The following is a 17936-nucleotide window of genomic DNA, read 5'->3' as shown; positions in this document are numbered from 1 at the left end:
TTCTTCGGCGGCATGAGGCAATATTAAAAAAGAACGTGTATTGTGTAATGCCACCAATTCTGAAACGATCGTATTTTAATTACTGGGGCCATTGTTTGATTCTCATGGCGCCACCACCTCGGGTGATGATCGCCAACTCGGTTACAAAATTGTAATTCAGACGCAGCGCGCGGTCCTGTTGGTTTCTGTCTACTTTTATAGCGCGCACGAGACCGCACACTGTTGAAGCACCATGAGGAATCCTCCATTCGCCTCGCTAATAACGTCCTGTCACGCATGCGGAGTCTGCGGGGGGGGGGGGGCTGTCACGCATGCGACGACGGGGCGGGGATGGGTGGAGGATGGGACCAAAAAAAGTGGCGACATCTCAAAAGTTGTAGCGCAGGTTGTGCGAGACGAACCTTTTCCCGTCTCTAAAAAGAAGAGGGCGCAGTTTGGCATGCACCAAGTAGGGCACCCCGACACACACAAAAAGCGTGCCCGAATAGGACACGCGGCTCGCACGCAAGGACGCTATCGCGCTGGCATGTGGCGGTTCGCCAAAGCACCTGGGGGACAGCTTAATCAACGCCGCTTGGCAGTTCGTCGTGGTGGACACGCGTGTTTCTCATCAGCCGGCCGCCACGCCCGTTAAGTTGAGCCGGCTTTCTTTATAATTCATGCGCTGCCCTACAGAAAGCAGGACATGGCCCATCGATTAATTAAAAAAAACAAAGATCCGCAGCAAATACATCAATGCTGATACGCACACCCGACCCGTTGCGCGGTAAACGATGAAAAGCAATGGTGGGGGGGGGGGGCGAAACCTCAGCCGTGTTGATTAAAAGTATTTTATTTCATGTATACGATAGATTACACGTACATCTTTAACACTGTCACGTACAGATAACGAGGCGTGTGCACACAGAGGCCATGCCCAGCCTGAGCAGGAAGGGGAAGCTAAACGCGGCAACGCTTCTCTCTCTCGCTCTCGGTCGCAGTCCCATTCTCCGTCGCTCTCTTTAAATATGCATCGGCTCCGATGACTACACAAAGAGGGCCCCCCCCCGCTCGTGACAGAAAGCAACACGCACGTCGCGACCGTGAGATTGACCACGCTCGAACGTGCATTGTTTTTCCACGGGGCCCCGCGTCTCCAATTCAAAAATAAACACTTTCACAGAACACCCGCGCACGGCTGTCGATCCTCAAAGATGTCGTTTTCAAAGTCCTCTCCACACACAGAAAAGCCATTCCCATGGCAAGATCTGAACAGAGGGCAAGGCTGGTGGGAAGTGTCCCGGAATAATAGGAGCACAGCAAGCAAATGGCCACAACTCTGCAAGCAGCGGCAGAAGCGTTCTGGAGCGAGGCTGCTGGGGAGGTCAACAGAGCGCCGACCCCCTTCGTCGACCGACACTGCTGGGTCACAGGTGGCACCGGCCATGCTGATGGCATCGCGTGGCCAGCGTCCTCATGCCACGAGCCGTGGCTTTAAAACTCTCCTCCGTGTGACACGAGCCTTGCCCGTTGGGGTGACAAAGGCTAAAGAACAGGTGATCAGATGCAATGTCCGCTTCACCTGCCTTGCCCCCCAAGGACCCCCCCCTCATGTGTTGGAAATCGGCACTGGAGCAAATTTAATGACCGCTTTGGCATGGCACTCGCCGGCCAAAGGACACATCTCCACAAACAGCCTTTCCCTCTGCCCCAGGGGAATGCCTCGCGATGCACGCTGGCTATTTATACCTGTGAACTGTAATATGTTTACATATATATTTATCTTTATATATTCGGAATTACAGCGGCTTTCAAACTATACGGCACAGCGAGCTGTTGATTTATCACACGCAAAGCGCTAAATGCATAGGAAGCTTACACAAGCAAGTCCTACCACGTGGTTTATAATTCAACATAAGCTTTTCTAAATTGAACATTTTTTTGGCTCTTTTTCCAGAGTTTCAATATAAAATATAGTAAAATAATAAATAATTATGTAAAAAATAAAATATCGCATTCATAATGAACAAGCGGATTCACCTTTCCACAACCAACCAGTTTGAATGAACTGCCGAGCTCAGCACCCCAAGACAACTCCAAGATCTTTCACGACGGCAGAACGGCAAATCAACAAATAAATAACGAAAAGTTCCTCAAGTGAAAAACACAAACAGGAGCTCATAAAGCGCAGCGTTCTGACGAGAAATCCGCACATTAAGGAACTCCCATTCGTCCTTTCCAATCCTTCAAAGTTTGGCACGACACATGAATCAAATCACAAATAAAAACGCATTTACACAGTTGCCCTGCCCAGGGAGTGGCAATGCACATGCAGCATGCTGGCCCCGTGCCACGGCTTGCCAGGCCTCGTTGCAGAGAGGCCACGTTCATAGATCCTGGCTGGTCATGGGAACGGGAGTCTAAACGGTTCTAAACCCGCACGGTAATCCTACACTGTGGAACTCGACAGCGTGCGACCGACGGCAGACCGGAATGATTGTACTTGTAGCGAATGTGAGCATCTCATTACGTAGGGGTCTCGACTGCCGTAACCGTGCGATGTGTCGAAAGCACATTAACACCACTCACGTAATTAACGTCAGGCTTTTACACAGATGGCTGCTTTGCTGATGCGTGTGTGCGCGTGCTCGCATTTGTGTACACCTGCGTGCGTATGAATGAATCGCTAAGTATTCACAAACTCACCGACTAAATATTAAGCCTGTCGCTTTGACAATATATTAACTACAGATTTATTTTTTTAATGTCATGTGAGCATTCTGAGTAATCTTTACAATTAGTATAACGGCAAGAGCCCACTATCATATGGACCAAGACAATGTAACAGCACCAAACTGGTCTACTTTTTTACGTACACATTATTTACAGGGGGGAAAACACAACAAACAAAATCATCCATTCGTGTTCATCTCAAGAAAAACTGACCGCAGTCAAATGGCAAATGGGACAACAGCAACAAGATGAGTGAATTGAACAAACACCTTTTTCCCTTCTAACCGCCACAAATACTGCCGCATTTCGGCAGGCGCCACAGTACTTTGCGGTTTTGAGCAAGCAGCAACAAAAAAAACATTTTCTTTGCGACTTCCCTCCGCCTGACAAACATTAACTTCTAACCGCAGTAAAAATTGCTTCATCCTTGAGGTTTAGGCCAATTGGGACGAGCTGTGAAGCTGCAAGTCCCCACTTGCTTTGCACAAACAGCGGTTGTTTGCGGGAAGTAGATAATGCGCTAGCGACCCACGCACGCACACACACACAGTCACCAGAAGCCACCGCCAACTCACAAAGGCATGGATATGAGCAGCCATGCGTGTGCTCAACACACTTGCCTAAAACAAAGGCGGCTATACCATGCAGCACATTAGCACTGTCAACGCACCCAACGAGGCCGCCTACGAGTGCGCATGCGGCGTGTGGTGTCGTCACGCCCGAGATATAGTGTGCTTCGACAAATCAAATACTGCAGGAAAATCGTGACAAAACGGAATTGTCCTAAGTTTGATATAACAGGCTTCAAATAATATAATTCGGCATCAATATACTGCTGGGTAAAACGAGACAAGAAAAATAAAAGTGGTTACTAATTGTAATTAAAGTAAATTATTTAACTGTATACCAGTGGTCCTTTGATCGGCACGATAACCTCTCGCTGCGAGCGAGGTTACCGAGCGCACGACGCACGAACCAGCCGTTGTTATTCTGCGGTAAAAGCACCGGGGGGGGGAAGGGGGGGGTTACTGCAGAGGCCAGCGGGCCCACCCTCTGAACATTACTGCAGCAGCCCGAGGTACACGTCCGAGTGAACAAAGACAGCGAGGTTGTGATGCAACCCAACTGCAACTACACGTTCTGTCAACGGAATGACGTCCTGACAGGGCACCGGCATCAACTGTAAAATTTTAAACACTGAAAAATTACTTAAAATGTTAATCCGAGTCGAAGAAAATGGTCACATGTTTGTGCTGGCCAGCCTTCATCCAGACAGGTGTTTTTTTCTGACCAGTTTGTTGGAAGATGTACAAATGTCTGATCTCCACATACTCAGAGACCCCTTGCATTTTTTTTTTACTTGCGCGTCAGTTTTACCAACGTAAAAGTACAGAACCAGACACCCTCTCCCAGCCCTCGCTAAAATCCTTTCACTTTTTATATAAAAGCATAATTGAAATGATACTCGTTAAACGTTAACAAAACCCACGAGCGACTGTGCAGAGCATTGGAGTCAAGTGCTCTGCTGTGTCCTACATCCTAACATCACACACACTGTGCATTACTCGACACACAGAAAAGTGCAGTTGCGACACGTAGTGTTGACGACGTTTCAAATGCGACGCGATTCGACGTGCGGGACGGCCCCTCCTCTCGTACGTACGTTGAACTTCTTTCGCACCGTACGTAGCCAACCGTGCTAAATGGGAGGTACGGGGGGGGGGGAAGGACAATGAACTAAACACAAAAAGCGGTTCCACGCTGCCCCGGCACGGGGCAGCGTGGAACCGCGCGCGCCGAAGCTCGCCCTGCTCTCGCACGCCGCTCAACGGCACGCCAACCCCCTCTCGGCACTGGCGCACGGGCAACCCACAGCATCTGCACAAACCGTCGACGTGTTACGGCGCTTCCGTGGAGAGAACTTTACAGTCATATCAGCAGCAAATTCTGAATAAAATTAGGCAGCAAGATGAGCTTTGTGTAGGAAATTGAAGGACAAAAAAATAAAAAAACGGCAAACGTTAACAGCCATTCTGCCAGAATGTAGTGTTTTTAGTTTGTTTGTTTTGTGAAAAGTGATTTAAACTTCCTCTGAACCAACCTGTGCAGTCAAGGCTCCATCGCAGTGTGGCTACGATTCAAAACCAGTTTGTACCGTCCATGAGGTCAGTGTTTGTTCATCAGGGCTGTGCCATCTGTGATCCACCTTCTTTGAACAGAAAATCCAGCCCAGCAGCAGTCTCGTGGAAATGACATCGCGCAGTCCGCAAAAGTGGCATCTTGCCGGGGACACAACTTGGATGGGGAGTACACATCACTCACCGACACGGGGTGCCGTCACGACGTCACGACGTCACGCCGTGCCCAACAGCCCAAACTTTTTAGGGTGCATGGGATAGGACTGGAAGCGGCAGGAAAGGGCAGGGATCGGGAGAACGGGCCATCAAGGAAAGGGAGGGAACGACGCGGGTGGCGGTGGTTGGGGCGGAACGAGCACGGCAGGGCAGGGGGCGGCAGGAGAGTCAGGGTGTCTGGGCCGCGTGTGGCGGCGCTCGCTTGTATTTGAAGCTGCCCAGGATCGACTGCACCCCCCTCTTGACACTGCAGCCGACACGCCGGGCCACCGACTCCGATGGAGGAGGGGGTGGAATGCGGGCCTTGGCCCCCGTGGGCCGAGCGTCCAGACACTTCTGGTAACGCAGCTGCACGGGCAGGCAAACAGGGAAAAGGGAAGATCGAATTAATGTACGTCGCAGCGAGTGTTTAAATGAAAACACACGCAAGAATACGACTCGAGCAAAGCGAGCTCTAGTTGCCGAGAGACAGCCGCTGCCTGAAAAACGCGTGCATAGACACACACACACGCACGGGGGACGCACAGACGCCACACTCTGTAAAATACGGCATTAGCAAAAGTGAAAGTGTTGCCAGGGGCCCTGGTTGGGCAGCGGCGCTCACCATGCACGCGGCCTGCACGGCCTCGGAAAAGGTGGCGGCGTTGGCCTCGCACCAGAACACGTGGCACTCGAAGCGCTGCGGCCCGGCCGCCATGATGAAGGCGAAGGTGTGCACGTTGCTGCCCACGCCCATGAAGGACAGGTAGCGAATCCTGCACTCGATCACCACGTCCTCTTCCGCCTGCGCCGCACACACAGACGGACGTGCGAGCTTAAAACGGCGATCAACCCCTGCTTGGCCAATGACCTCTTGACGAGATCAGCCACATTTAAGGGCGGTCGGGTCACAGACACATTTTAAATAAATGCCCAAATATATATATGTCTCGAGGTGCAATAGCCTTTCCCAAAGACGCCGTCAATCATGGCTATCTTCTACGTCACTGTCCACAAAAATACTGCAGAACTTTGCATGAGATACTCTCAGATGCATCCAATTGTTAAAATTGCTTATGTACTTCATTCGCTGAATCACCCATATACTACACGACTCTTTAAAATTTGGCATTTCTTCTCCATGCTCAAACGATGGCCAACCAAGCGCCCTTGAGTGGAATATTTGTACCACAAAGGCGCCACACACGTGTAAGCAAAAGTAAAATTGCCTCGACTAATGCACAAGATCCGAGTTTGAACATCGCGGCCGTGACCAACCGGTCTCTCGGTCCTCACCGTCTCCCGGCACACAGTGAGCGTGGCTGACGTGACGTTCACCACGGCGGGCGTCCAGTCCTCCTTGTTAGTGGTGGACATGAGGCTCTCGATGGCACCCTGCAGGATCTCTATGCCTGCTTAGAACCAAGGACATAGCGTGCGCCAATTAACGCACCCGTTAACTTTAAGTGTACGTACATTTACCGCCCTTCCGCCAAACCGCTGCTGGACGAAGGCCTCTTTCCATGCTGTGCAGGTTGTGCCGGTCGTTTGATAACATTTCATCACTCTGGTCATTGTGGGTTGGTGAAGATGGGAAGTAAAGAATTACAGTACAATGGATTATGCTGTACTGCCTTCTGATGTGCATCTTGTAATCCCTGCGGGCAATAAAACCTGTAATGCATTGGGGTTGCTTGTTCAAGAGGACTAACCACAGGCTCAACTTTGCTTAGCTTCTGAGATCTGATATGATTGGGTGCATTACAGATAATTACAAATTCAAATGTCGTTATTTATAATAAATAACTACATTATTAAATAGGCAACCAGCCTCAAAAGTGTGGCTTCAAAGACACGATCATTAATATTATCTGAGTGTTCTTGAACCCGAAATATTGGCCTCCCATGGTGCTTGGAACAATAACGGTTGCGTGTACACATGTAATGGTGGGTGTAGCTGGAAACAGAGTAAACGTTTAACCATCTTAATGGCTGCACTGGCGCAGGTCACTTAGCGTTGAATGCCGCCGCTGCTAGCCTAGAGGTTGTCTCGACGCCTCTCTGAATTAAATGGGTTCAAAAACCCCTAACCTATTTAAGCAGAAGCACTTCTAAATCACTGCGACCCAGCCCTGAAACAAAACACACTGAGGGCTGAGGGGCGATGTGGTATGAGGAGGGGGGCTTCTCCCCACCCCCCACGCCGGCGACCGCCGTGTGACGAGAGTAATGACTGTGGATACATTTAGGGTTCAAGCTGCGGCTCGGTGGTTTGTGCATTGTACCGAGAATCCGGCAACCCGAGTTTAAATTCCCAGGCACGGCTAACAGCAGTGGCGAGTGACATTTGCATTTGTCCAGAAGCCTCAACCCCCCGTCACCAATCCACACTGGCTAGCGAGGTGAAGTATGGTCCAACGCAGCAATTGTTTACACTGCATAGGGAGATCCTCATCCAGACGTGGACTGACAAAGGGCTGTGAATTATTCTTATGCTTTTATATTTAATAACACAATTCTTTACTTTAATTTCAAATGCTTGCTAACTATAATCATCCTGATACTATACACATGAGAAACGGGACACTGGTGTTCTGTTACATAAATACACGGTGGCTCACAACGAGCGCTTTTTTGTTCAACAATAACTTGATATTGTCAAGTGACAACGTACCATTCGGTCTTGCCACGGGCAGGCTGCCCACGTATTGCACTTGGAACTTCTGCACCAGGTCAGTCTTAGGGGTTGGGAAATCTAGTGAGCAGAAACGGCGCACACAGGGAAAACATACAGAGGCAGTCAGCTTTCACCCTCTCAAGAGTGGACCAATCCAAATCCTGGCCTACGGACACACCTCATTGATGATGCTTTTGCAAACCCAATCAATTATGCTCATGACCATTGCTTCCGGAGCAGAAGACCGGGGATTTAAAATGGAACACGCAATCCAAAAACCGTTAGCATTTCATAGATAATTCACAAGGGGGATACAATTGGGGGAAATGTTTTTTTTAAATGCCCAAACCAAACAGGCCCCTGCAGGGGTCCACCGATCACCTGTGGACAGTGGCTGCAGCACAAACATTGAGGAAGGTCTGCCCGAGGTGAAGGCTGCCCTGCTGAGATGTCTCCACCTTCCTTCAGCAGCATTCCCCCATATCGTTGGCAATATTGAACGCTCAGCTGCCCGCGTTGTGCTGAACAAATGCAATGCCAGGATAATTCACAGTTCGGGTAGCTGTGGCACTGAAAATAATGATCCATTATAGAGGTTTTTTTTTGGGTTAGATCGCATAAATATAAATGTGTCATTAAACCCGCCACCACCCGACATAGACAATTAGTAAGGTTTGTCACGTAAACAGAACATGCCAATTCGTCACTAGTACAGCACACCGGTGTGTTGGAGAGCTAAGCCACAACATTTACAATCTGAGTACGACGTTTTGTCAGTAATTACAACTAGCTTCATCAGGCGATAGCCAGATTTGACACATTAATATATTTACGCGAGCTAACTCAAAAAAACCTCTTATGGATGATATTGATCGCGAAAGTCTACGTGTTAAACTGAAAATAATGATATATTTAATCTCTTTTCAGGCAATTGGGGACATTTTGTGAAGGGTTCATCTGAAGTGAGGCGCGAGTGTACACATGCATGTGTGTGCTTAAGCGCCAAACACAGGAAAATGAATGTGCTTTGAATGCAGTTGAACGACGGTAAAACAAGGGAGGGGCTTGTCCTCATTCCGAACATTATTTTATTATAACTATAAATAGCGGGCAAGGAATGAATCATTGATTAATTATAATTGAATTAACTCGGCATACATGCGATGAATTGTGCACGTCACAGTCAAACATTTTCAACTTATGCTAATTATATGACAATGTTTCACCGAGGGGTATTTGAACAAACCAAGGAGAAAACACCAAAAGTCACGGGACAGACAATTCAAATAAGACAATAAAAACAAAAACACTGAGTGTTTAATCTGCGACTCCAAATCAAACGAATTCATCTAAACCAGTTGAGTAGGCGGCTTGCGGGGTAGTGTCAATCTGTTGTGTGCCTAACCATGAGACCATTCGCCGAAGCACGGATGGGGGGGGGGCTAAACGCGGTGTGATGTGCGGAGCTTGGAAGGTGTCCGAGAGTGTGTTTGTATTTCCCAGGGGGGGAGTGGGAGGGGATCTCCACAATTTCCGACGTACGTTTTTTTTAAAGGCGTGGGCCATCATTAGCACACTCAATAAGTGGCTTTCCTACTTGGGTGTAGTATGTCAACCAATTAGGACTGTAAATGGTCCACCTTGCTTGTAATAAAGGCAAATAAAACACCTGTGTCGAACTCATATTTTATCTAAGCTGAGATGACGATGAGGCACTCGGAATAAGTAATTGGTTTGACGCTTCCACGAAACTATAAATATTCCACGCACAGCATAGGGCAGGAAATATGCATGTTTTATAAGCACAGCTCTGAAATTTCCAACAAATGCTGACATGAAGACTCGTGGGGGTGGCGGCTAAGAGTAAGTTCTGATAAAAGCACACTACTTCGTATAAAAGCACAGCAGGCCTACTCTAAAGGGCTGTTTATATCCAATTTACACTGTATTTCAATCACCTTCAACTTGACTCCGCATATTTATTCTAAGGATTCTTTGCGAGGTTGCCTAATTTGCGGAGCTGCCGAGCGACGGAGTCTCACCTTGAAGCGGCACATCGGGCGTGCTGTCGTGTTTCTCCAGGGAGGAGGTGGACACGCTGCCCAGTGCCTTGGAGTTCTTCCTCTCGGCCATGATCTGCAGGACAAGCGCAGTACACGAGGGGTCCGTCAGTGGTGGTGGAGACAAAAAGAAAAACGCCTTCCCCCAACCACGGGCGCGCAATTATCTCCAAGGCTGACGGCGCTTAGATGAGATGCCCCCAATTAACACGGAATCCGCGCCGAGCCAAGGAAGGAAGGGCGATGGAGGCTCAACTGTCGAGCAGCAGCTATTAAGATGGCGAGGGTCAACAAAAGGGGAGGTTGTCGACTATTGCTAAAATAGAGAACCCTTCAGTCAGTTACATTGATTTATTATTGGTCGATTAGAAGAGCGTGATTTAAGGCTCAAGGCTACGTATCTGGGCAGAAAGGTCGTCTCCCAGGGAACGGGGTCGCAGGACGAGCAAGGGGTGGGGGGGGGGGGAATTCATCTGTCTAGCACGGCCAACCCAATTCTGCTGCTGCCTCCACCAGCGCAGTGAAACTGACGGCCTAAGAGCCGTAGAAGTGAGCATTGCCCCCCCCCCTTCAGTTACCCAGGAGGGGAAGGGACGTGACGGTTAAAAGTAGACCGACGTGCTGTCCGGGCCCTTTGTGTGTAAGGGACAATCTCGACCGTTCAGGGTCACCTTCCTGTTGACCGTGGCACAGTGGCTCGGAGAGAGTGCGTAATTAAACCGTCCGAGAGCAACCTCGCACTGAATATAAATAATGACTAAATACATATTTATGTGCAGCAATGCTTCGAAAGATAGAGGTCTTTCAACATTTTAGTAATTTTACAAGTTTCATTCTTCTTTACCGTGAGAGGTATATTGTGCCAAGTGAATTGGTATTATCATATTTGACTCCAATTAAAGGTAAGTGGAATATGTTAAAGTGAGAAAAACGAGGTATTTTTGGTTCTTCGTGAATGCCGTTGACACACAGTATGGATGTTAAACTTCTTTCGCACCGTATGAAGCAAACCGTGCTAATTGGAGGTGCGGGGAAATAATATCCTGTGTGTTGCACATGCCACGAGTACAACGCCAACTACCCGTAAGGTCACATAACCAAAAATGTGCCAAATCTCGCGCGACCTCGGAAGGACTGACCGACACGTGCGAGTGTATGGACGAGTGAGAACCAAGGCTTGCTGCTGATAGGTGGATTTTTTTTCTTTCTACGAGTTATCCAGTTTCGTCTCGTATGCCAATTTCTCATAAATTTAATTGGCCAAATATCGCAATGCAGGAACCTCCTGGACAGCGAGTTTGAGACAGTGAGGCTTTGTTGGGTACATAAACGGCATTATTATTACTGGGGGTGGAGCGGTGGGAGGAGGGCGCACTGGTTCAGCACAGTGCTGTGAATTCGAGGACATGAGTTTGATTGCCGGCCATGGCTAACACCAGCGGTCAGTATCTGAACAGGCACTGGGCCCTCCCTTCACCAACTTGCACATACCATTGTGGCAAATCGTGGCCATACAACCCTCATGTAGTTATGGAATCACAAGACTTTAAGTTATTCGTATTTATAATTAGGCTTTACAATGCACTGCCCTTCCTTGCTAGTCAATGCATGAGCTGCCGAGTATGTTTTTTTGTATGCGCCTTTATGATCGGAATATAATGAGCGGCAGCTGGGAACACAATTAATTCATCGAGGGGCAACATTAAGCATGCATATGCATCCATCCACTATATTGCCTCACATTATTTTATACATGGCAATGTCTCTCCTATAACAGCAACAATTCAACACAGCCCCTTAAAAAACACAGCCTCTGCGTGTGCATTCATGCTTTTAACGCTGCTAATGTCAAAGCAAAACAATTACCACAAATTTTTACATTCGGGTTGAGCCCAAGCAATTAAAGTTTGTTGTTTCACGAATTTATTTATTCCCAAAAGCATTGCTCGCGCTATTGCAAAGGCGAGGGGAGAGGCGCAATCGTTGTGAGAAGGAGAGGGAGAGAGGGCGGTGTGCGATTTGGGAGTGAGGCGCCACTCGAGTGTCTGGGCTCGCTCACCTTGGAGCAAATCTCGTGCAGGCTGGTGGCGATAGCCTTGGCGGGAGTGTCGCAGCGGAACACGTGACACTTGAGCACCCTCGTGAGCTTGTCTCGGGCCACATATGCAAAGTCCCTTTGGGGAAAAATACGCACGGCGTCCATGCTCTATGCGTCGCGTGTACACGCACGCACACACACACACGAAGGCTCATGCGTACCTTGCGTCAATTTATGAAGAAACTTCCGATGTAAATAAGGGAGCGACTGAATGAGATGATGAATTTGTACGGCAACTTACCAAGCATCACGTGTACGTTGCCACAAACACTGGCTTTACTGAATGGCTGTGATCGCTTACAAAATGTTTTTTTCTTTTTTACAAAACTAAAATCAAACAAAAAATATAATACAAATAGAAGTAATAAAAACAAAGCATTTTTAGACCGGGCCAACTTTCGCAGAGTTCTCTGGCCCACTTCATCCTTGGCACAAAGTCGTGAAGGTGAAATCACGGGTTTGGCAGTTGGCATCAAATGGGTCTGAAAATGCAGCGCACGTGCAGCGCACATGGAGGAGGGATGAGGAACGGCGACGGTAAATGGCGCGTGTGATGGTGGCAGCGAGCCGAGCGCTGGCTCGCCGTGAGTTCGGAAGACAGCAAGCGATGTGGCAGCATGGCATGGGCCATGGCAATGGACTTGGATGGGGTTTTGCCTTGTGTTGCAACGCAGCTGTGTTAAAACCATTCCATGTGGTGTAAACATTCTTTTCGTACACCACTTTAACTTCACGGTCCTCTTTTATTTTATAGATATTTTGTTACCTCTCACTGCATCCACAAGGGTCACGGCATGAGGAATTTTATGAGAAGAGAGTAATGAAATACACAAAAAGATTCACAAGGTCAGCTTCTACTCTAGTTTTTGTTATAGTTTTTAAGTCAGCTTGACTGTAACATCACCACTTTGCAAGTGTGTTTTACACAATGTTCTTTATCCATTAATGCCACACGAGGTATATTAGTAACACGCCAAGGAAGGCATACATCACATTCAAACCCATATCTGATATTTTACATGCTAAGTGTGCAGTGCATAGACGTGATCACAAGCAGTGAAACTTTTTTCCCTGCTCACAATTGAATGACATGCCACGGATTCAGCATCGCAATCACTCAAGGATTAATTTTGTTAAATACATATAGCGTGGGTGGTGTGTAGCAGCCTCTAGTGGCTACAGAGGTTACAAAGCAATTACATACAATGTTTGTGAATAAAAAAATAATACATTCTTACACCAACAATTAAGAATTGATTGATAGAATTATCTTTACGTTCCACATCACGCTCACACAAAATGTTAAACTTGCACATCACTACATTAAAGAAGAGAGAAAACAACCCTTCACCCTAACTGCAACAATTAAAACGGTGTTCCACGAACAGCAGGGCAATTAGGCATCGCCGAAGAAGTACGACAAGCTGCGAGGACTCAATGTGCCGTAAACAATCTAAACAAATGTCCCCGACACGGCCGCTCGGTGTACAGGGTGGGGGTGGGAAGCCTTGGCCACGACGATTTTCTCAGGGGCTGCGCAGCCTCTAATTCATCACTCCGCCTGACAGGAGGGAGCCACCAAACTCATAACTGGGCTAAGTGCCTCATTCACATGCAACGAGACGATCCGCGGGAAAGCGCTGCCAGCAACCTTCATTGCCCAGCCATCGAGCGTCAACAGAAGCATCCGGGCGGGATTCACGCGAAGCGACCGGGGCGCTTGTCACCGACGTGGAGAAGGTGGACCCTAGTCCCTTTTGGAATATTTTAATGGCAGGCAAGCTGCACGGCCGCGATAACGACGTACACAGGGTGGGTGACAGTTGTCTTCAAAGGGAGGCGGAAAAAAAAATATCAAATCGCACAACCAGATTCAACAAGCTGCCATCGCCCCCCACACGGTAAACCAAAAACAACCCTCTACATATAACCATTACTTTAGCGCAATCAAATTTATTTGTACAATGGAAAGTGCTTACCAACATAGTGTGGAAAATTACAGCCTGGCGTGTGGCAGCCTGCAGGTTCCAACAGAGGGTGGTGTGATAAAGACGGCGTGCAGCGGAAAATTGCCATGCGGCGTGGGCGGCATCACCTCGTGGGCGTGTACACCACCGGGTTGTCCGTGCCGTGCTCGGCACCCTCCGCTGCCTCCCCGCGGCCCTGCCAATGTTTCCTTCGCTGCCGAAATTATTTTTTTAGCCTTTAGCCAACAACAAGTGCACACCCACAAACGGGCTGGGCACGGTACTCGTGGTCGAGTGCGGAGGTCTGAATACTCACAAATGCGAGAGAACGATCCAGGCGTAGTAGAAGGCAGCGTGTGCACACGCCACCCCCACCCCGTCTCTCTCTCTCTCTCTACACCCCCCTGCCCCCCGTCGTGCCTTCCTCCTCCCACTGAAATTTCAAGGGAGCAGCAGCCGTCCGCATGTGTGTGCGCAGAGGGCACGGAACGCACCACGCTAGAGATGCGCTGCTCGCTGGCTGGAACGCGGAGGGTGTACGGGAATGCCCGAAGGTTTTCTATCTGATCAGGGAGGGGGGGGGCTTGCTGCTGGTGGTGGTCGGCAAGATTGTAAATCCAAAATGCTGATATAGGCATGTTTTGAGGCGGGCGTGATTAAATGATGAAAAAAAACCCCGCTGCGCTACAGATCTCTGAAAACCTCAAGACCTTGGTCTGAAGAGAGATTCATGAGTCAGTCAAACGCTCTTAAAAAGAATGTAACCCTTCAGACAGTTGGTGACAAATGTAATCTGTATAAATAAATGTTAAGTGCAGACTCTTTGCTTTGTCCAGTTGGGTAAATTGCGGTGCAATCCATACAAAACGACAACAGTGCATGTAGTGATGTTTTTTGTGTTTAGTTCAGGTGTCCTTCTCCCGCACCTCCGATAAGCACGGTTGGCTACGTACGGTGCGAAAGAAGTTCAACACACATACGTAGATACGTACGCCCCTCGCAGGAACCTAAATCATGATTGGCCACTGAGCAGCATCAGGGCTCTCTCTCACGACCACTATACATCACACGGAGGAATTAGACGAAATAAATTGGGCTCATCCACAGACATGTCGCGGTGACCTTGGCAAATTACATCGTGCAAGGGTACGGTGACGGAAATAGAGGTCACGACATTTCCACTTCTCCAGACAGAGATGGGGGGGGGTAGAAAGAGTTAGTGGAGAGGGTGGGGGGAGAGGGTGAGTGAGATGTTACATGGAATTTAATGTACAAACCCTGCAGCTTTCACTTGAGGTGCATGCATGGGTCTGGTCTCTTTCAGACGTGATCTCACATTTGTTTTGTGTCTCGTTCACGTGCTTTACCACGTTCTTTTGGAGGAAAAAAATATTATCCGTAAAACTAAAAAAACGTTGACAATAATAGAAAGAAAAACTATTGAAGATAGCGGTAAAGAGCAACCAACCGTGCATTTAAATGATATGCATCCAGTCTTATCCGAATCAACCATGCGTGATTCACTCGGCCTCTGCAACAGTCTGAGCTGCCATGTTCATGAGCCATGCCCCACTCAAGCAAGAGACATCAGCACAGGCCTCGTAATTAATTTAAAACTGCGAACAAAATGTGGGCGTTCAGGACAGTGCAGTCACACCAAGGGATTTTAGCAAAAAAAGAAGAAAAACTCTTTGGTTGAAATAAACAACGATATATATTTAGGGCCTGCGGGGGGTAATAAAAAAAATCAAGGAAAAAAAATATTTCAGCCGGAAAATTAAACAGCACATCAACATGTTCCCGTCTTACCCGCATCAGTGCACAATACCTGTGGTCAATGGGAAACCAATGTACCCACTAAACGTCACGGCAATAACTGTCAGTGTATCGCTGAAGGTTAAAGAATGAGGAATTTATTACACCGCAAGAGCGTGGCTGCCTTCACAAAAATTAATTAGTCGACTGAAAAAAAGGAGAGACAGTTTCCCTTATTAACCTGCGAGCTTCGCTCAACTCTACCAGAAGGTCTCAGCCGGAGGTGAACATTTTACATTCCTGCAGCAGACCCGCACGTCCACCAGGAACACCACAGCGGTGACTACCCAAACAGCTCCTCTCACCAGGGGGAGCTCACTTCACCGAGCCCAGAGGGACGCGACGAGCTACAGGGCGCAAACGTTGATGAAGGAGTGAATGTAGAAAATTCATACCCACAGCCACCCAAATGCTCAAAAGCCAAACAGTGTTTGTCATGCTTTCAGAAATAAATTTGTGCCAGGTAAATTAATGTTTTGACATGTTTCTACCTCGGCTACTCAACTTGTATTGTTCTCATCGCTGAAAATATCCGTTTAAGATAATAAACGATACTTTTAATAAAGTAGTAAATTACACACATTAACTCGTGTTATCCGCAGCTCTGTTTTTTCTAAACACACACTCGACAAATACATCAACCGTCACGAAGAAGATCCCATCAACACTCACACATTCAAAATATAGTAGTAAACTGTATATACTCGCACGCATAACAAAAATTTACCGGACTTACAAAAATATCCAAAAGAGGATAGGACACTTACGAGAGTGTGGAGCTTCTGAGTTTAGTGTCCAACTATGGACAGAGTTAAGGACGAGTTGTCTGCGTGTAGGGGGGGGGGGGGATGAGAGGGGGGGGGCTCACCGGCCATTGTCGCGCCCGACGCCCCATACACGGATGCTGACGATGGGCTGAGAGTGCAGCACCGAGCGGTCCATGGGATCCACCAGGTCGAGCATGTCGTTCTCCAGCACTAGGAACATGTCCTTGCCCTGTTGGTGGGGGAAATATCGCAGTCGGGGGGGGGGGGAGGTCAGGGAAAGAGAGGCAATGTGAGGAAGTCCTGGATACAAGGCTGCATGTGGAAGTGGTCAGGATGACATTTCTGAGACGGAGGTGAATCATTATTCTTCCTGACATTATTGCCACTAGCGTCGAGTCCTGCCTCTGTCCTGGGTTATTTTCACGTCCACTCCACAGTAATTTACATGCTGACGATTCACTGCTTGGGATTAACTCTTTCTTGGGCTTGCTTCTCGGTATCCGCCCTGGTGCTTTTCATTTGTTCACCACCTCCATTGCTCTCTCCTCACCACACGTCCTAGCCTTGCGATTCAACATCCCTTCAGCTTGTCCGAGCTCACCACCACTCTTGCTTTCTTTCTCGTTTGTGACCCAATCCAGTCTCGAGATCCCTGAGATCCATTTCATCATTCCTCCTCTGGTGAACAACATCTGCTCCTCCCTCGTCCAACAATCACACTCGTATGTCTTAACACTGTTTCTGCAACTCCCCCTTTCAACCATATTAGAATGATTAAAGTAGGCAAAATAATGATATATTTATGTACAGAAGCTCCCAAGCGAGGAATGCACCCTGCCGCCTGCCAGTGCGCATTCCTCTTGCTTCGCTGCACTTTTTATGGGGGGGGGGAAGAACTTTAGGAATGTCTTATCTGTAGTTTGACCAAAAAACTTCACAATGCTTCTCGTTTGCCTGGTTGAACGTGGGGGAGGGCATAGATGTGGGAGCGTAAAAGAAAAGCAACAAACAACGACCTTTGCTGCACTGCCCACGGTGTAAATGCAAGCCATGCATTTTGTGTTTTGTTTGTGTTCAGGTGCATTAGTCTGGCTCCTCCAATGCATCGTGAGATATTAGGTCAAAACAAGGATAGGTCCTGAAATGCTGTTCACATAGAAGACACACTTTTACATGGAAAGGAGAGCTATTTTGAGCCCACGTTTAATAATGGAGTGTGCCATTTGTAAAATATTGAAAGATTTTTTTTGTTGTATTCGGTCGAGAAAATGCAGATTGATAAAACACGTTCCTTCGAAGTGGGCAGGTAGGAACTTGGTTGGACAGCGCATTCGTGCACGACAGACACATATGCACGACAGACAGACAAATAATCCCTGGTGGGCAGTGTGGAACCTGTTGTTCCTACCTGTATAACTCGTCGCTTCCCACAAACAATTTGCAGTATTTGAAAAAGATAAACAAGTAGTCTGGCGTACAGTCGTCTGTTACATTGACCTCAGGTGTT

General features: G+C 48.1%; 1 protein-coding gene across 10 annotated transcripts in view; it reads right to left on the bottom strand.

Annotated features, from left to right (window-relative positions):
- Positions 1 to 816: 816 nt before the first annotated feature.
- LOC144722757 (amyloid beta precursor protein binding family B member 2-like) overlaps positions 817 to 17936 on the bottom strand; it is a 57302-nt gene continuing 40182 nt past the window's right edge. For 7 of the 10 annotated variants that reach the window (XM_078601133.1, XM_078601139.1, XM_078601137.1 and 4 more), the window contains 7 exons: positions 16531 to 16658; positions 11842 to 11956; positions 9765 to 9858; positions 7720 to 7800; positions 6342 to 6460; positions 5671 to 5850; positions 817 to 5414 (listed from right to left, as the gene is read on the bottom strand). In XM_078601133.1, coding sequence (XP_078457259.1) covers positions 5235 to 5414; positions 5671 to 5850; positions 6342 to 6460; positions 7720 to 7800; positions 9765 to 9858; positions 11842 to 11956; positions 16531 to 16658 — 897 coding nt within the window. In that variant the 3' untranslated portion in view covers positions 817 to 5234. The remainder of the gene's footprint in view (positions 5415 to 5670; positions 5851 to 6341; positions 6461 to 7719; positions 7801 to 9764; positions 9859 to 11841; positions 11957 to 16530; positions 16659 to 17936) is intronic. The other 3 variants (XM_078601138.1, XM_078601140.1, XM_078601141.1) reach the window with 1 other exon arrangement.

The sequence above is a fragment of the Lampetra planeri genome, chromosome 15, assembly GCF_965212315.1.
Source record: "Lampetra planeri chromosome 15, kcLamPlan1.2.h2, whole genome shotgun sequence".
NCBI lineage: Eukaryota > Metazoa > Chordata > Hyperoartia > Petromyzontiformes > Petromyzontidae > Lampetra > Lampetra planeri.
This window is presented reverse-complemented; position numbering and strand designations above follow the sequence as displayed.